Source organism: Furipterus horrens, unplaced genomic scaffold, assembly GCF_987537825.1.
Source record: "Furipterus horrens unplaced genomic scaffold, mFurHor1.1.pri manual_scaffold_2, whole genome shotgun sequence".
Lineage (NCBI taxonomy): Eukaryota > Metazoa > Chordata > Mammalia > Chiroptera > Furipteridae > Furipterus > Furipterus horrens.
In genome coordinates, this window is record NW_028327172.1 from 124,891,533 (window position 1) to 124,912,922 (window position 21,390).

The 21,390-nt window shown below is 36.7% G+C and overlaps 1 protein-coding gene across 1 annotated transcript in view; it reads right to left on the reverse strand.

Annotated features, from left to right (window-relative positions):
• COL25A1 (collagen type XXV alpha 1 chain) overlaps positions 1 to 21,390 on the reverse strand; it is a 485,787-nt gene that overhangs the window by 94,717 nt on the left and 369,680 nt on the right. The window contains 3 exon segments of the mRNA XM_090267359.1: positions 9,912 to 9,947; positions 12,358 to 12,465; positions 14,047 to 14,106. Coding sequence (XP_090123485.1) covers positions 9,912 to 9,947; positions 12,358 to 12,465; positions 14,047 to 14,106 — 204 coding nt within the window.

Genomic DNA, 21,390 nt, shown 5'->3' on the forward strand with positions numbered 1-21,390 from the left:
AAAAATCATCCTAGTTACATGATTTTATCAACATGTGGATGGGGATGTAAGTCTAAAGTCTCTAATGCACTTCAGAAAGCCATCATGCAAACAGTAAGTAGAATTATCAACCCAAGTTCATCTTCAAAGCAGGCAGTTAAGAAATGAATGTTTCTATAACCATTATGCATTTGCTTTACTTTCCAGTTCATAAAAATGAAAAAAAAAAGTTTTTTTTAATTAAAAAAGCCTTTTGCTTGATAGATCATGGAATGGGAAAAATAAATGATTTTTTTTCTGACCAAAGCTAAGTTAGCACAAGTTTGATTGAGGTATTAATTACTTAAACAGGATGCAGAGTTTCTAAATGATGTGCTTTAGGATGTCTCCCGGGAGGTGTTTGAAGGCAAGTTCAGGTTGTTTGCTATTAGGAAATAATGTTCTGTGTGAGCAGGGGCGGACACAGTTCCTGTTCTGTCCCTCATGGCTAACAGTAAAATTTGAAGTCTGAAAGCTGCTGGTCATTTCTAGATACAAGAATATACAACCAGCTTCTGTAATAAAAAACACAGAGAACAAAAAAGAGGCGTATTCATCTGTGAAGGGGAGGATAAAAGACCCAAACTTTAAGCATTAAAAAAAATTTTTTTTTGAGTTAAGAATTTTTTCATAATTTAATAAAATGAAGAAAATTCTTTTAAAAGTCTGGTTCCATGAGGAAGAGTGATAACACATATAACCTAACTTACGGAATCCTAAAATATTAGTATCGGACTTTCTCAAGGGCTTGGTGCAACAGACTTTAATTATAACTTTTTGCAAGATATCAACCAGGTCAAATGCAGCACAAGATCAGAAAATCTATAAACTTAGTTTATAAAGAATAGAAGGACATTAGAAATAAATAATGGAAATTTGTCTTAAGAAGGATTCACTTAAGATATACTTATATAAAATTCCATGTTCTACTTGAATGATTGATGAGGGAAGGTCAAGAAACATAAACTCTAGCCCCTTTTATATGTATGTCTGGAGTATAATTCAAGCGATGTTTTACAAGATTCAGATTTCATAGCTTAAGTGTGTGGAAGTGCCAAACTAGAAACTACTGGGAAATGTTTAGAATATGAGAGTGTGCTGAAATGTTTTCAGTGTGAAAGGCAATGATTTAGTTGACTGGGTATGAAGAAACTTCACATAAACAATGAAGAGCAGGACAGTGCTGAGCTGGGAGAGCCTCCTCTCTCTCATTTTGAGTCTTTCATGAACTGTCTTCCGTCACACTTAATCGTTTGTATTTTCCCAAGCAGTCTCCTATTAGTCTTCACATGAAGTTCTTAATCATTCTAGGTTCAGCAGTTGTAACTCACTTCCTTTGTGAGCCTTCTCCAATGCACCCAGACAGAGCTTGTTTTTGTGTAACTGCCTTCCTTTGTGAGCCTTCTCCAACACCACCAGAGTTTGTTTTTGTCCAGTGTTTCTCTAGTGCATTTTTACTGGCTGTATTTTAATATATTTACATATTTATAAAATGTACTTGACTAGGCAGCAAATTCTTCAGGCCATATATTTTACATTCTCAGCACCTAGGTCAGTGCCTAGCAAGTAAATAATTATTGACCAAACTGAAAGTGAATTAATAAACATAAAAATTACTAAATTTCATTTACCAGATTTCCTCCACTATTTTACTGCTCAAACTACCATGCTTATATCACTGGAAAGAGTTCCAGTTTTGAGGTACTCGTTTCTGTTTAAGCATCTGGGAGTTTTGTTTGGATAATATCACCCTATAATTTCTATTACTTGAAGAATTTCCTCTAAAACAGGTCTCATGTACATCCTATCAGGAAAATGGCATGTCATTATATTAATTCACAAATATCGGATGAAAAATGTTTCAAATGGAGTAATTATTTTTTGAAATAAATGATTTCTGACTTCTCTATCTCATGTGCTGACTTCTGGGGGAAAATATTAAACCAGGATAACTCATTTGTTGGTGTTTCTCAAAATCATGAAGCTGTGACCTCCGTAAGGGAGGTCTCTTAAAGCTCAGGAAATTAAAGAAGTAATACATTTTTCTCAACACTTGACAAAACCAGGGCCCAAGACTAAATACTGAGCATTAGCTACCACCAACAGATTAAAGACAGATCTGGGTATTTTAAAATCTACGTCCTGATTGGGCCCCAAAACAGAGACTGTGTCACCTCTCACCACATATTCTGGCCTGAAAATAACTTACTCCATTTTTTCTAAATATCCAATAAATTGTTTCTTGTTGCTTAACCCAAAATGGAAATGACCCGGAAAGAGAGAAAAATTAACAGGCTTCCTCTGCCCTCGATGATTAAGCATACTTCCCTAGTGTATCATAAAGGACACAAATTTATGGTTCACAAAGGCCTATCACCCTCACTGCTCTCAATAAAAAAATGTTTCTATTTGATTATGAAGAAGTGATTTCCTATTTTAAGTCAACAATGCTGAGAAACACCAGGTACAAAAATTTAAATATCCCATGATCAGCAGAAGGACTGAAATTTAAGAGTATGATATATACCCGGGTCTGTTTTCTATCTAGACCAGCACCGTACAGCAAACTTTCTGGAATGATGGAAATGGTCTATCTTGCTCTATCCACTTGGTAACCACTAACCACCTGTGACTACTGGACACTTGAAATGTAGCTAGTGCAATTTTTAGGGACTGGGTCTTAAATTTTATTTAATTTGAATTAATTTAAGTGTAAACAGCCACATGAGGCTAGTGGCTACCACACTGGAAAGTGCAGATCTAGCCGATCTGGACTGTAAAACATGCAAGACTACAACCAGGTGGACTGGATTCTAGCCTCGTTCTGCCACTGACTACTTTGTGACCTTGGTCAAGTTATTTATTCACTCTGATGTTGTTTCTTTATCTGTAAAGTGATAAACTAGATCATTCCTAAGATTTCTTCTATGTCTTTTGTGTCCTACTTTAAAAATAGCCACATAGTGTGACTAGAAGTTGATTCAAATGTCACTGTCCTCATGAGAATCAGTCTTTTCATTAAACAATGCACATTCATGAACACACATGTACTGCAAATATTCTATAATACATGAATGAATATAAGAAGACGCAGGAGAAATAGCAGTTTTGTAGTAATTCTGTTGGATTTATCCTGTCTAATCCTTCTCTTGACATGCAGTGGCACTCATTGGAAGAAAAATATAAATTTGATTTATTAATTCATTGATTTGTATCATTCAGTCATTCAGTTTACTGAATACCTGAAGTACCAAGCACAATTATTATAAGACGTGATAAATGCTGTGGCGGAGAAGAGAAGACAGCTTCTAACTTAGCTTGGGGGATTGTGACTATGTGTGAGTAAGTGAGTGTGTTTGAAGTTTTCTCAAAGGAGGTAACTAAAGCAGAAGTCTATTTTTTTTACTCCATTCAGACATACAGACTCTGTACTTCCCTTAGCCCTGGGCAAGAGGATTCTTGCTTTGGGGCCCATGCTTTATAGAGAGCTCTTTTCTGGCTCACTCCTCCTCATGTGGTGGCTCACCTCCAGACCTCAGACTGTGCTTTGGGTGCTAAGCACCCTGGAGCTCTCTACCCCAATGATTGGAGTTCACTTCAAAGACTGTGAGTTGCCTCCTTCTCAGGTCTGTTCTTCTGGAGGTGAACCATATCCCTGGTGCACGCACACAGGAAGAAGGGACAAAGCGGTGGGTATTTTGAGGTGTGTGGCTGGCGTTTGATCCTGTGTGCACCCCAGAATGTGTACATGTGAGAGCTCAAGTCTCATCAAGTTCAGGGATGGAGGGAGGTGTGGGAGAGAAAGGCAGCAGGCCAGGGCCAGGAGCTGGGGCTGGGTTCCAGCTCTCCTCATTCAGAAATTCATCACATTCTGGCTTGGCTCTCCAAGGAGGGCGATGGTTCTGCATTTGAACTTTCCAAGTCATTATGAGATTATATCATGAAGGTTAGAGGATATAGAACATACTTATTTAACAATTTATTGGTTTGATTTTTGCCAGTTTGATATTTAGACATATTGTATAAGGGTTTCTATGTATATGTTTGCCCTAAAATTTGTACATTTGCCCTTAATCTACAGATGTAAGACACAGGCCTTAAATGGACCCAACTTTATTTTGAAGTTTCTTCTCAATCTAATGATAAGATATGAGAATTTGGTAAAGGAGATTAATTATAATTTCATTAATATACTCATACAAGTGTGACATTGGATTGAATTCTAAAATTAAAATAAATAACTGGAGAAGTTGATTATAGGTTTGAAGAAGACAATTTTTAAGGCTTTCTTCCATTAAAACAATATATGACTGTTGTTCACTGTATTTCAGAATTCTGTGGGTATGCATATATAACATGAATAAATGACTACATAATGTGTGTCTGTGCATTAAAAATGAAAACATAGTAGGATGACAGGGCTTTAGAGCTTGAAGTGGATTCAGATATCATTTAGTCTCCCCACTTTTATAGATAAGGACACTAAGGCCTAAGTATCTTAATTTGCACATGAGAATAGAACTTTTAGACCTTTAACAGAAACAGTGCGAGATAGTTAAATATAGAGCTGATTCACAGTCTAGAGTTGTTAAGAAACACAAAATAAGCATGAGAAGAATACAGTTAGCTCTTCAGCCTTTTAGACTATCTTTTCATACTTAGGTTTCTTGCTGAATTCTTAAACCACTACTAAAAATGTTCCCCCCAAAGTTGACATTTTGTTTCTAGACATCCAAACCAGCTTTAAAGCCAAGTCAAATATTCCCATCTAGTACCACGCTATAGTGACCTTTTGACACCTTTACAGAAGTCCAGGCACACAGGAATCCACACAGAGTGAGTTCCCGTAAGCTGGACAACCGGATGGGGTAGTGGGATGGAACCAGAAGGAGAAGGCATTACTTATCTACCTTTTCTTAGTCCATTTGGAAAAGCAAGCATTACAGGTTTTGAATGAAGGCACCAAGGAGGTGGGAAGTAGTCTGCTGGTGTGGCGTTTACATGTACTTCATGGACGATCAGATTCAGTGAGGAAAATAAAGCATTAGAACAGCTGCTAAGTCATCCCAGTAGACAGTGTGCAAAAGTGAAGCAAAGATTTCACTGTGAACATCTAGTCTAATTACTAAACATGCTGGGATGATTTTGGTCACTTTTGTGATTTGTGATTTGAAGGTCTGGGGTTTTGCTTGCTTTGCCAGATTAATAGGGAGGGAAGCCTGCATCTGTCTCCGGCATCTGCCATCCTGCTGATCAGGATAGCTGGCAGAGAAAATACAGTTAAGTACAATGATGAGTCTTATCAGACCTGTGGGACCGCAATGCATTATAACCAAATATATTTAGAGCAAATCTTTCATATATTGGCTATTTCAACTTTATTTTAAATGAAGCAGAAGCAATTATTTATGGTTATGTTATTACCTAAAAAGCGGTACATATATTCATTTGACCAAAATTATTAAATGTGTTTGCAGGCAAAATTAAAACAAACTGAAAATATCTGTAACCGCTCTGACACAGTCCAAATTTCACTTTAAGGAAGAATAATAGCAACATTTTTCTGGGTTTGAATTCTCAGACACCATCAGGGCCCAATGAATGACATTTCAGGTACTCCTATAACTCAGGAAGAGATGACTAGACATGCTACAGAGTTTGCATATATTTGGGGTGAGGGAGAGGAATGAAGAAAGAGTTTCAATGTAGAGAAAGTAATTTGGTCTATGCAACTTTGGCTATCAACACCTTGGGTTGAAAGATAATTTCCAGGAAAATGAGACTAGTTGGTGCATGTGTGTGTGTGTGTGTGAGAGAGAGAGACACCATCTACTTTTTATGCTTTTGAGATTCCACTACATTTGTCATCAAAAAAACAAAAAACAGTGAAAATATCAAAAGGAAGATACCTTGAAAAAATACTATTTTAACAAGCATTTAAACATCTAAAGACCTGAAAAATAAAGATCACTCATGCTAGGGTTCAGAACTTTATCACTTCCGATTGTTGTCAGTCCTTGCCTTGACGTTGGGTTTAGTCTTACAAGCTAGAGCAGTTCCCTCTTCTTTAGATGGAGTCCAGTTTATTTTAGCTCAAGAGCCTGTCTTTTAAAATCTTATCCTGAACTTCTTGGAAAACCTGAAGGTAGGGTTTACAGAATAGATGCACAGCAGGATTAAATAAATGTGGAACTGCCTGAGCAGCAGGTCTTCTTTATTGTATCAGAGAAGCTGTTAATCTTCAGATGATTATTTTTATAATATAAAATATATATCCTGGATTAGAAAAAAAAACTCCCCACCTGACACACTCAGACACCTTTGAAAGAGCTAATTTTAGATTGTTTCTAGCTTTTTCATTTCATCATCAGGGACATTTAAATTTTTAAAGATTCTCCAATACTTCTCAAGACTCTCATTTAAGCAAACACTCCTACACAACACAAATCAAGAAATGGAATGGCTTTGGTGAAAAAGATGAGAGCAGTGGTATATATTATCCTTCCTTCTTTTAGCTAATGGCTGAACAGGGGAGTGCCACAAAAAGTTGATAATGCAAGATAATGATACACAGGAGAAAGGCCAAAAGCATAATGGCAACACACAGGGCCAAAAGGAATAACTTGCACTATCATCACAGTACCTGTAATTTCACAGATGGCTGTAGCCACACTGTTCTTAGCCCTTACATTTCTTTGAGTGGTCTTTCTGTATGTCAACTTGTATCACTGAATTTTTTTTTTTAGCTGCCAGTAATTCTCATTTATGGAACTCTGTAGTTCAGAAAGCGTTTTCATATTATTATTTTACTTGCTTCTCACCATAACCCAGTGAGAGGTAAAATGGGACTCAGTCCACATGTAATAGGTCAGTAAAAAGGATTATAGACTATAGTCATACACTTCTAAGTAGTTTTGAGGCCAGAAATCTGGTGCAATGTACTTTTCTGCCTTCCAGACTTTGAGTCAAAATACACACAAACACACACACATGCACATACTATTTCAAAGAAAAGAAAAACTTTCTAAGGAAATTTTTCTCCTCATGAAAACTGCTATTATATTTCTAGTATCTCTCTTCTCTCTTTGAGATTGGTTAATATATACAGGTGCTATTTAACTTAACAAACAAAGATAGCACTTTTAAGAAATGATTGATTTTTTAAATCATAGAAATATTTCACCTTAAGCAAATTTAAGACAGAAAAATTCAGTTTCCTAGGAAGAAGAATTAGGAGATTATATTGCTTTACAAAAAGACTCTGAACAGGATTGCTTTACATAGCAAAATTCCTCAGCACATTTAAGATATGTTGGTTTATGAAAATATGATTCATACAGAGCTTTACAGGAATGCATCTGTTATATAAATCCATGCTCACCTGTAATTTACTCTAGAGGAAACAACTGAGTGATAATAATAATAACATATTCATATACTTCTTCATTATACATTTTAAAGTGCTTTCCCCTAATTTATTGCATTTGTCTTTGGCAACCTGAAAAGAGAGGCACAGAGGGTATTATTATTCTTTCCTTACAGATGAGAAATTGAGAGGTTAAGTGACTTGCCCAAGGTCAGACAGACCATTCATTCATTCACTGCTATTTGAGTGATGTAGTTTTAACAGGGTACTCAAGGAAGTATGGTTCTTCCTCCTATTTTTCTTAACCAGCTGTGAAGGCTATTAAAACAGAAGTGGATGATCTCACAAATATAATGTTGAATGAAAGAAGCCAGACACAAAAGTGTACATACTGTACGATTCTATTAATGTAAAATTCAAATGCAGGCAAAATTAATCTGTGGAGACAGAATAGTGGTAAACTTGGGGAAGAGGGAGTAGTGACTAGAAGGTAAAGGGGGGTTTCTTGGATATGATAACATTCTCTTTCTTGAGCTGTGAAAACTCACTGAGAGCTAGACTTAAGATATGTCTACTTTTCCTTATATATAATATAGATATTTTCTTTTTTAAAAAAGTTTACATCTTGAAAAACAGTACAATACACTTCAGAAGATCATTACATTACACACATCTTTTGAACATTCGTGATTTAATTACGTTTCTTAGCTGCAACTTTAATAATGAGAATATAAACTAAATCTGAAGAGTTTAAAGACAGCAGAAAAAGTTTATAGAACAAATACCCAGGATTATCTTCATCTCAAAAATTACTAAAAGAAATGGGAAATTGGAGCACACTAACATGATAAGTCAAGGCCAGATACAAGATTTATATTTAATGACATTAAGCTAGGAATTACAGGGAAAAGGGATTAAATTGTTATTCACATTGTATGTTCTTGAGAGAATATATGGATTTAAGGAAGATAAGACTGTACTTTTTAAAAATATCCATTTTTATTTCAGAACTTTGTATATTAGTATACTGCACTGGACATTGGAGTAGAAAGTCAATGGTAATGATAGAAACCTCAGTAGGATATGCATACATGGAAACAAGGGCTTGTGAGAGTCCCAAGGAGTCTTCAGTGCAAGAATGTCTGGGAGAATTTTTGACCATTATCCAGGATAGAAATCACAGGTGCATTCAGTTGCCTAAAGCAATTTCAAATTTTATATTGTAGTTTTCCAAGAATCCCTCACCTCCTGTGACCTTATATCCCTGAACCCTAATGCTGCTCTTGTATGCAAAGTTACCACTGATTATAAATGTTTTGTTTAATTTTTATACATGGTCTTTTCTTGTTGTTTCATTCTGTTCTCTTTAAAAGGAATCCAATATAGTACCCCCTGTCATATTATCTGTGTCAAATATCTATATTGGTCATTATAGGTCAGGAACAGAGAATTTCCAGGCGAAGGGTCAGATTCAGCCCCAAGGTGCTTTCACTTCCCCAGGATGTTTCAAAGTCAGCTACGCTACAGCTATGACTACAATTTGGCGAGTTTTCCCCAGGAGGGCTATTGAAGGCATCCTGTGCAGGGATAAGACTTTGACCTTTAACCCAATTATACATTTGTTTTCATTATTGACCAACTGTCCCATTTTTGTGCCTCAGTTTCAGCAGGACTTAGCTAATTATTTTTTACAAATAAATTTTATACCTTGAACAGGTACCTGCATGCTGCATGTCACACATTCTGTAGAATGGACACGATCATGCTTATTGTGATCACTGCATCCAGGTCAATGCAGTGAGACATAGCCGTCCTGTGGCACTTGGGTTCTTAGATTGTCACCCGGTATTCCCCAATAGTGTTTATGGCATCCAATAGGTCAGAAAGAAGGCTCCAGTGACAGGGAAGAGAGACAGGGAGAAGCGGGTTGAAGGGCTTCTACTCTTCAGGGCTCAGCAAGCTGCCCCAACTCCTCTCGCTGGCAAAGGATAAATGGTCATGAGGAACTGACAGGCACATCTGCAGGTGAATCCACGTGAAATTATTTCATGATCTTTTTTGCTGACAGAGATCAAGAAGGCACAACTGTTTTACTCTGGGTGAAGCCCTTCAACAAAATACTCCTTTAATTACTGAGGAAGGTTTACTATACTAATTCACAACCAAGCCTTTCAAAACATTTTATTTATACTGTTAGGTGTATCCTTGAATTTAATTTCCCTTATAGCAGAGCTGCTTAAAGCAAATTCTCTCCTTTGCCCTTCCTAAGTCACTGCTCCCACATTGAACCTCCTTCTCTTTTTTCCCTGTCAATCCCATAGATGGATTGTGACCTTTGCCATGTGATAGGCCATGTTACTTTTAAACTTTTACTAATCTTCACTCTTTTTGTTATAGGTCACATGACAGGTGCATTTGTTACTTGTAATCTTGACAGGTTTTAAGTAACTTAGACTTCCATTATTTTTTATATAAATTTTATGACAATTTATAGAATTTAAAGTAAAGGATAAACTGAGATACTTGCCATTGAGCCTTGTTTTCCTGGATTCCCTGGTTCACCCTTAAAAAAAAGTGATAATTTTATTAATGGTATAAACATTAAAAAACAATTTCAATATATGTTTTTTCTTTTTCACAATACTCATTCAGGGGTATGAATATTAAATATACTTTTCAGGCTAAATAGAGAAATGCAAACATAATATAATAAAAAAAGCCAATATTCTTTCTTCAAATGCATTTTTTAAAAAAATTGTATGATTTAACAAAATGAGCCTAGATTATAGTAGAGATTTAAGATTATACCAAGAATATATTCTAAATAAAATGAGTATTATGTCATTAAATGGTCCTAGAAAAATATTTAATTGTAATTACAGTCATTCTCATTTATTATTGTCTTGTTTATGATGACATAAGATGATGACATGGTCCTCTTTATGAGCATTCAAACTTCCATATATATGCCAGAGAGAGAGACAATTGCTTTTAGTACAGAAATTAAATAAAAAAGAAGAGACTGATTTTGAATTTTAATTATCCTGGATTAATGATGCTTTACTAAAATTGACAGTGTATATTAAAATAAAATTTTCTGCCATATTATACCACTATCATAACTTTCTAATACTCAGATTCATACAGAATTCTTTATCATGTTTTATTATATTATTATAATGACAGTCAATGGTTACAGATATTTCTTTTCTGTAAAACATGATTTTAATGCATATGTATATATATATATATACACACACATATGCATATATATATATATATAGAGAGAGAGAGAGATGTTGTTGGACTTTAAAAATAAGCACTTCTCAGTTTATTTTTATAAAATCTATTTTTCAGTGGTTATGATAGTATGTAAAAATTAACTCTGAGACTTTAAATCCAGTTCAAATAATATCTGTGGAATTAAAAAAATGCTCTTACCTTTGTATAAAAAGCTCCATTTCTTACTTAGATGAAAAACTACATTCACTTCAAGGATGACCTAATGTTTTTGGATGGTTTACAATTTGGCATACCTTAACTTTATCTTGTTCTTTGAAAGTAATTTATACTTTAAATTTTCTGTAGAGTATACAATACTCAATGATCTGACTAATTCTGCACCATTAGCATGGTTTTTACAACTCTTCTTATTTGAGAGACACTGTATCTTTGTTGGAAACCAGCAAACAATTGGAGAGCTTTAAATATCCCTAACGCTGCAGCTTCTTCTATCTTCTGAGATATCCACCCAAGAAAAGGGGACACATTAGACAATTTTAGGCTGAAACCACTATCTTTGATGATTCAGTCCTAAATCATATGTGGTAAATTAATTCCTCATTTCATATGATAAATTAACAACAGCTTTCAGAAAGGGAAATGGGGCTTATAGAAGGTTGTCTAAGAAAAGTTTTAAAGCACCTTCTAGTCTTACAAACAGAATCATTCTTTGAGAAAATACATACCAGATGACTATAAAAATAAAATATACCAAAACAATGACTATGGCTGATTTCTATTTTTTTTTTTGGTGGTCTTTATTTTCAAGAATTTCTACATTATGGATAAGTATTCTCAATATTACTCTCATACTATGAAAACACTAATGAAAATAATTTAAGTTATAGCAATACATTAAATAAATAATTTAATTCATCAATAAACATGAATTCTAAATCCTAACTTCAGAATATAAGTGTAATTATTTTTACCTTTTCCATATATTTATTTAAATTGCTGGGTTGCCTCTACCAAATCAGACCCCTTATTTAGTGTCCTGTACTGTTATATATTGACACTTGACACTAAGTATTGAAATCGCTTATATTTTTATTTTTAAATTAAATTTATTGGGGTAACAGAGATCGCTTTTAAGTCATTTCTATTAATAAGCTTCATTTGCAAATGACAAATGATATTCAAACCTGGCCCACTGATGTTTTAACCATTAATTTTACTGTTTTATCAGCAATTCTTTTCGGTCAAATTATTTACAGGGGATAAATACTAGAAAGATTTAACTTCTTTACTTTCCATAAATTGTATGAGACTTGATTGTATCCGCTACTGATCTATCAGAAAATGTGGTTAATCCTCCACCTAGCTGTTCAGGCTGGCCTCGCACTTACACTAGAGGCACTGATGGACTGGATGGCGTCAGGACACAAGTGTCAGGCTTCTCCAGTCAGACTCCTGGAGGCTCACCTCGGATCCAGCTTCACTGCTGCGCCAGGCCTCTGGGCTTTGCATGGCATCCCCGGGGACTCAGTGGTAAAGCAGGATCCTGCTGGCAGGGCCCTCGCTGCTTGGGGACATCCCTAGCAACCTTCTTCCCTTAACCCACTCCACTCGCTTGGACCCCCTAATCGCACCCCATCCGGGGACCCCACTCCATCCCCATTCTCACCCCTTAAAACAAACAAACAAACAAACAAAACCTGTGAAAACAACTGATCTGAAAAACAACTCACGGGTTCTCCTGGCATTCCACGGGGGCCATCCTTTCCTGTGTCCCCAGGAGGCCCTCTTGGGCCTGGAGGGCCTGGTGGGCCCGGGGGCCCAGCTTGTCCTTGGTCACCCTACAGTAGAGAGGGGGACAGACCAACCATGACTACAGAGATAAAGACCCAGGTATTCTTTTCAACACTTTAAATCTGTATAATCTAATTCACATTTACACTATGAAAAAACCAGAGCAACCAGAAACATGAAGCCTGCAGTCAATTTCCCTGCCAGCAGGGATCAAATAAATATTCATGCTGGGTGAGCTGAGTGCAGCAATTAAAATCACAGCAGCCCAGGAACCAGCCCTCCTCTCAGCTCTTGGAAGCCCTCTGTCTGTTTTCACTATACTCTGAGCTGGTATAAAATCTTTGCGTAACTATTCGCAACAGTATTGCATCATTTGCATCCACCTTGTTTAATCAAATGACTGCATTTTAAGTTGGACAATGTGTTTTCCTTATCTTAATTTATAAAATTAAGCATACAAGGCTGTTGTCATGCTATATAATAATTTATACATTACCCAAGCTAGAGACATTAGAAACTGGGATATAACTTAAACTGTCTTTCTTTTTCTTAATTAAGAAAACATTAAACAGGCTCTCTATACCTGTTGTTTTGACACTTTCACATTTATTTCATACAAATTCAGCTCACTGAACATAATTTTGTTTTAAGATATTTTCAAATAAATATCCTCCCACTCCACCCCCACCCATGAGAGATAAGTGGCAAAGCAGCAGTATACAGAGTAATAACTGAATGCAAAGAAGAAATCAGACTTGAGCAAGAATAAGCACTACCTTAATCAGGCGGCGTTTAATGAGCTGCTGATCAGCAGAGAGAAACCCATGATTGATTTTAGGAAACACCATCTGATCAGTCAGGTGAGGTCAAAGGTTGAAGTTCAGAGATGAGAGAGTTGAAGAATAGACATCAGAAGGCCCCAAGAAAGAAATAAAGATATACACATTAGACTTATAATGGCCATTAAATAAAACAGAACTGGCACTTGTGTCTGATATCAGACCCTCTCGCTTTTCGTGAAAGAAATGTAACCCTGAAACAGGGTGGTGAGACCAGATTTTTAGTTAGAAATGAATGTTTTTTTGTTTTTTTGTTTTTTTATCCTGTCATTTTGCCTGGCTGTTGGGCCTTTCTCGTGTAGAATACTAAAGAAGCAGGTAAGCTTGAGTTACCTGCATTCGCACTCTGAGCAGAAGGTCCACAGACAAAGTGCCAGTTCAATTTCCGTCAGATCTGTCAACCAGCATAATGTGGCATGAACACGACTGCCATTTTATTGATGCCGAAGTCCAGAGTATACTTAGAATTATTTTGTAGACCGAAAAATATCACAGAGCTTTGCAATGCATGCACATTCAACCGCTGAGGCACGGCGCCGTCCTAGGTGGTTGTGCCTGCCTCTCTTCCCTGTCCTTGCTTAACTCCAATATCCTCCTCTCTTCAATGCTCAAGATTCTCCTTCTTTGTATCTGTTTGACCTCATAGATGTAGGTGAGGTCCCAGGAACCCAAGGACCTGATGTCTTATGCCAGGGAGCACAGAAGGACTCGGCAGGCCAATTAGTGGTTCTTGCTCACTCTTACGCTGGTTGCAGGCTCTGACGGAGGGCATGGGTGCCAACCACAAACCTTGATGGTGAGGATCTGATTACTGTGCAGGGCAGCAACTGTGGGGAAGCCTGGCAGACCCTACGGACAGGGCACAGCACCAAAACACGACACAAAACGTCACACAGACATTTCACTGGTGGACAAACAAAACAAGCATGTACCTAATAGCACCCTGTCCCATCTCTAAGTCTTGCCTTGTTTGACATACCGTAAACAATATCAGACCCACGGGGCACCCCAGTGAACCATTCCTTAAAGGGAATGGCCAGAATAAGAACTCCTTGTAATTGCTCCGTGCAGCAGGTATAATAGATTTGTGTATACACTCTTTACATGTCTGAAATCTTATGTACAAAATGGAGGTAACTATAGACACTGTTACGGAAACAACACTTGAATTTCCCTCTACTGATATTCTGTTTACTCTACCACTCAGGACATACAATATGTGTATTAATTCTTTTTTGGACAACTGTGAACAGAATTTTGCAGTCCAATCAGCAGTATTCCTCAGAATGGATGTAGTATGCCTTACAGAATAGTCTTACCACCCACATATCAAAATTTCTCTCTCCAATCATCTGGTGATTCTCAGGTCTCTCCTGTTTCAGGAATTCCTGCAGAGGTGGTGGATTGAAATCTGTCTCTAATAATATGTGTACTTCATGTCAGGGGGCGTTATGGTCGCACTCTGTAATGATTACTTCTGTCACATAACTTTTGTAAAAGAACTTGACAGTTCACACAACCCCTTGAAGCAGAAAAGTGGTTTCAAATTCCTTAAACAAGGAGCACCATGGAGAGATGGTTTAGAGCCTCGTACTTCACTAACTGTACTACCTTGTCCTGGCAGGCGTTATCGATTGGGTAGGTCTGCAGGGGAAATTTTGCCTTTGTTCTACTTTTTTTTTCTTCCAACAACACGCAATATTGGAGCCTTTTCCATTTTTTCACACAGAACATGTTCACCACACAAATAACATGAATGACAGCCACAGCAATACATGCTGCCTTCCCACATTCTCTTCCCCTCACTGTCTTCCTCCTCTTCCCACCCAAATCTATTTTGAGAATATTTTCAGGAAAGGCCGGAAAATGTTTAGTTTTTAAATTTTACTTGTTTGGGTACACTTTCTCCTTACCAGATATATTTTTTCTCTTTAACAAAACCAATGAAATGATGTTTGTAGTATGGGACTTTCTCTTCAGACCTAATGCTTTTGATTCTCATTGTTTAGACCTGGGGCTCCTCAGGAAGCCAAGCAGAAGAAATCACATCTCTTTGGTCAAATCCTTTCCGATAAGGCCGCTAAGTGGCTGCATAGCTTCAAGGCTGACCTGTTATCTGCTTTTTCTTCTCCCTAAGTAAAAGGCCTTTAAGCATAGACTCTACACAAATTCAGAAACGCTACAAGTTGGAAAACAGATGTGTACAATTTGCTTTTGTTTTACTATGGAATATGAGTTTAAAATGTTATTAAATGGTAATGTGCCAGCATCCTCCCATCTGTGACTCATTACCCCTATATTACACAGTCAGAATTTTATATATAAACCTCATATTTATGTAACAAAGAACAAAAACAGATACAAACAAGAAGTCTATAAGGAATCAGAATCCTGATTAGTGGCAATAAATCATAATGTCACTTTAAACTGGATTATCTAACAAAAATTAGAAACCTTTTAACAGCACACATGGTAGGGCTTAGAAATGTTTTGAAATTTGAATGTATAAATAAGTTACTTCTTGTACTTATATCTGAGCATGACCATCTTGCTGTTTGATCATATATTCTAAATGCTCAAAAAAAAAAAAAAAGAATTAAGTTTCAGATTTAAAGAGGAAGTGGACAGGCAATTCTCACCTCAGACAGATCCTTCTCCTCAAACAGGAAACCTCTGTGTGAGGAAGCTGATTTTATGTCCCTCTATCATCTTAACTGTGCACATGCTACCAATTAGGTGCTTAGAGATACATTTTAACAATTTCACTAGAACTAAGCAAAATGACTTCAAGAATTTGCATGTACTGAATAGCAAAGTAGAAAGGGCACATGGGGAGGAATTCTCTTAAGCTCTAAGAAAAAAAACCCCGTGGTCTGGGCTGCAATGTCCTAGGACCTTGTGCTTCACAAAGGGTGGGAATGCTTGAAGGTACATGCCAGTGTCCTGGGAGTGTATAAAAGCATAAATAAATATGGTGCATCTTCCTTAAGAGTCAACTTTAATTAATGGTAAATAATTTAATCTTTAATATTTATTGTACTGAATTTATTGGGGTAACATTGGTCAAAAAAATTATGAAAGGGACCCCCAAAACCCAGAATTTACTTATAAAAATGTGTGTTTATTCTTACATGTTTAAACTTTAGCACCTTCAAAGTACTCTTCATTTGATGCAATATACCTACCAAGACTTTTTTTCCACTGCTTAAAACAGTTTTTGAACTCATCCATTTTGATGCCTTTTAGTGCTCCTGCCATTTTTTGTTTCACCTAGTCCACATCAGCAAAATGTTTCCCTTTGAGGACTTTTTTCATCCAGGGAACCAAAAAGAAAAGTTGCTTGGAGTGAGATCAGGTGAACAGAAAGGGTAGGGAACGAGGGCCATTACGTTTCTGGTCAAAAACTGCTTAACACTTAGCATGGTGTGGGCAGCTACTCTTGTAAATCACCCATCATGAAATTGGCAAATGCGTTGAAAAGGTCTTCAAGAAAATTTCACTGAAGCTGAAGGCAGCCACTCACACCACCACCTAGAACACTGATAGAGACAGGTTCTAGAACACTCACCTAGAGGGGGAAGCCTGTACTACAAGGGGCCCGCCTTCCAGAAGATAATTCTGAATTTTTTGGGTTCCCCCTTGTATATAGATTCCCCCTTGTATATAGGTTCCAGATACAATTCTACAACACATTATCTATATATTGTATTGTGTGTTCACTACCCCAAGTCAAATCTCCTTTCATCACCATTTATTTTCCCTTTACCCTCTTCTACCTCCTCCCACCTCCCTTTCCCTCTGGTAGTCACCATACTGTTGTCTGTGTCTATCAGTTTATTAATTTTTTTTTCAATCCCTTCACCTTTTCACTCAGTTCCCCAAACCCTCTCCCCTCTGAGAGCTGTCAGTCAGTTTTCTGTATCCTTGAGTCTGTTTCTATTTTGCTTGTTAGTTTATTAGATTCAACAAATCAGTGAAATGATTTGGTAGTTGTCTTTCTCTGACAGGTTTATTTCACTTAGCATAATACTCTCCAGGTCCATCCATACTGATGCAAAAGGTAAGATTTCCTGCTTTTTTGTGGCTAAGTAGTATTCCATTGTATAAATGTACCAGTGCTTTTTTATCCACTCATCTATTGGTGGAACTTGAGCTGCTTCCAAATAAATCTTGGATATTGCAAATAATGCTGCAATGAATGTAGGCATGCCTATATTATTTCAAATAAATGTTTTAGGTTCCTTTGGATATATTCCCAGAAGTGGAATTGTTGGATCATAAGGTAGTTCCATTTTTAATTTTTTGGACTAACTACATACTGTTTTCCAGAGTGGCTGCACCAGTCTGCATTCCCACTATCAGTGCACGAGGGTTCTCTTTTCTCCACATCCTCACCAGCACTTGTTTGTTGATTTATTGATGATGGCCATTCTGACAGGTGTAAGGTAATCTTTCATTGTGGTTTTTAATTTGCATTTATCTGATGATTACTGAGATTGAGCATTTTTTCATACGTCTATGGGCCATCTGTATGTCTTCTTTGGAGAAGTTTCTATTCAGGTCCTTTGCTCATTTTTTAATTGGATTGTTTTTTTTTTTTTGGTGTTGGATTATACAAGGTCTTTATAAATTTTAGATATTAACCCCTTATCAGATGTAGAATTTTAAAAAAAGTTTGTAAGCAAACATTGACCTAATTTGGAGTAGAATGCAAAATTTGCACACATTTAAAAAATTTTGCTATTTGACAATGATAGGGAATATCTTCTCATTGGGGGTTATCTCCAGATTCACACCACAAAGACATGGAACTGACTCTACTTCCTGCAAGCGTACCGGTGCTGAATGATTATCTATAGGTCATGGCTTTGAGTGGCTATAACTGCTAGGCTTCCCTAGCCATTCACACAGCAGGTGTACTTTTTCATTAGCTATGCCATTTTTCAGAGTATCATTAGTCATAGATCTTTCTAAATAAATGAAATGGACATATTTTACTTGGCTTTACATCTTGGAAAACTTGCCTGGTACACAGATGGTTCAAGTGGGTGTGGGGAAAAAATGTGTCTCCAGAAAAACATGGAGAATGAGTCCAGGAATAAGCCAAAATACTGAAATAATTTCTGCAAATTTCATTTCCAAATATTTTGAGTTCTCCAGAAATTGGATATATAAGAGTATAAAACTATCTTATAGAGAACCTATTTTCCCTCTGAGAGCATAGAGACTTGGACTACATTATGCATCTTCTTGACGTGCTGTGAAGTAAGCAACCATCTGAGGACCAGTATTTTGACATCATTATAGAAGGAGTTCTCATTCCCTTTATTACTTTCTAGGTGGAGAGATGGCATGCCTACCCCAAAGGGATGTTGGACAAATAAATAGTTCATAAGAAATGCTTCTAACTACTTAGAAGCTGTAAATTCAAGATGCTCTACCCTTTTTTATCATGTACTCAATAATGATGAGTGTTATATAATTACACTACAGTGAGAAAACATTGTGATTTGTCAAAAGTATTCAGTAAGACAAAGACAGAGCCAGAAATTCCATCCAGTACTTGTAATTCCAGACTTCGTCATCATGTTATTTATGTGTTTATAATTTCTTTCTACTTTATTTATAGTTTAAACATAAGAAAGCTTGACTAACATTGCATAATACTTAAGGTGTATTTATTAAGTGCCTTCTGTGCAGCATTCACTATAACAGACCCTGGGGATTGAATGGTGAGCAAGACCCCAAGCTACAGGGTTTAAAATCTGGTGGGGAAATGGGGAAAAATAAGCAGGCAGTAATCATACAAATCACAAGTGTTTTGATGGAGAAGTAGAGGAGCTACAAAGGAAATAACACATGCACCTAATGCCAGGTTTGAGGAGCTATGGAAGACTTCCCAGCCAGGCGAGTGAGGGGATGGTGGCTAGCACAGAAAGAGGAAAGTGGAACACAGAGAGACTGCCTAGGAAAATATTACAATCATCTAGTTGAGGGACAGTGGTGTCCTAGAACCAAGGGAGAAACATATTGATGGGTTTGAGTGATATTAAAGAGGTAGAATTTGCAGGATTTGTAGCTTGGCTGAGAACATAAGTAAGATAGAGCAGAAAGTGGTTCTTGATTTATAACTTAAGGAATAGAGGATGTTATAGGGAACATTAGAAGAGACTGGATTTTCTCGGCAGGTAGGTGGTTACAGATGATGGATCCAGATAGGGACCTGCTGAATTTGAGGTGTGTATGGACAGCCAAGGAACAAAGTTTGGATATGCACATAAAATAGGAGACAAGTGGGAATCACAAGTCATATGGCTGTGCCAAGTCACATAGGAAGGCTGTAGACAGAACAGACTTAGGAAAGGACACTTGGAAAGACTTCAGTTTAAGGGATGAGCAGAGAAAGCGGCAACTACGAAAAGGATTAATAAAAGTGGTTGTAGAAGCAGGAGGAATGCTAACTTCCTGCTATACAGGCAAACGACTCAAAATGATAGGCACACATACTTGACTTCATTGTCCATTGCATCTTCAATTGCACTGTCCAAATGCACATAAATGACCCACAGTAAGAACAAGCTAACAATGACAAATGTCACTGACAGTGGTGCTTACTGCTAAGCACAGGGAGTATATATACCTGAGGTTGTAGAGGCATGGACGGAAAACAATTATTTTCATTGTAAAGGTCATTAAGGGCTCCAATACAAATCATATTGGAAGAAAAACATGTGTTATGTTGAGAAAAAAGAATCCCTATGTTTTTCCATAATGTAAACAGTATCATGATTCTGTTTGCCCAAAATATATCATGCATTACAACACAACCATTACAGTGGGTATGTGTGCAGCATAAATAAAGATAAATATTCCTAGAAGTTGATAAAATAATTTTTAGCTAAGAGAAACCAGATGGGGCAATATTATAATAGAATGCAAAAATATTTAGGTAAAAGAATAACTTTAACAGCAGGAAATGTTAGGAGGCTAAGTAAGGAAAGAAATTAAGAGGAAGAAATTTGCTGTTAAATCATTTGACATTGTAGTGGATGGTATAACCTGTCTGAATAGAAAAATCAACTATATGAGGCTCAAAATAGCTAACTGAATCCTTTGAAAAATTATAATGTGAGTATTTGGGCCTATGAAAATCAGAATTTATAACTGACTGGGAAAGATTGCCTTGTAGAAGTACTAATAATGAAAAGAACTACAGTATCTTCCTGTAGATCAGTGGTTCTCAACCTGTGGGTTGCGATCCCTTTGGGGGTTGAACGACCCTTTCACAGGGGTTGCCTAAGACCATCAGAATACACATATATAATTACATACTGTTTTTGTGATTAATCACTATGCTTTAGTTATGGTTGGGGGTCACTACAACATGAAGAACTGTATTAAAGGGTCGTGGCATTAGGAAGGTTGAGAACCACTGCTGTAGATGAATACAATACTGGCTCAGAAAGTTAATCTTTCATTTGTATAGACATTCTAAGTTCCATTCTACTGTGTTCTATTATAAATATTAACCCCAGTCACTCCAGGAATTACCTTTTTCTATGTAAATGACAAGTGTGAATTTATACATTTTTTAGAAGAGAACAATGCAATCTCTACATTGACAAATGTCATTAAATACTATAACTACTTAAATGCTACATAAAGACAATTGCAAAGGATCTGTGAATAAGCAGAAAGATGGCAGATAAACTTCAGTACTGGCAAGTGTAAAATGTAAGAAAAACTGCCTAAACCACACAAACTTAGAACGGCTCTAGCTGTTACATACAATCTAATAAGGGATCCCAGGGCAGTCAGCACAGTGCTTTCTAAGGACATAAGGCTAAGAAAGGCCAACAGAAAATGAGAAGGAGTTAAGATTCCTGAAGAAGCATGGTCCTGAGGGAACCAGAGCAGTGTAGATGCAGAATACGGGAAAAAAAATATAAAGCAGTCTGAGAGATTATGCAAAAATAAAATTGTATTGATTTTATTTATACAAACTTTGCTATCATTGGGTCATAGCTGTTCTCTCTGTTAGAACACCAAGAGAAAAGTCCTGTCTGAGGATTTCTTAGTAATAATAAAGATAGTAAAGAAAGAGGACAATGTTAATAATAGTGAGCAACATTC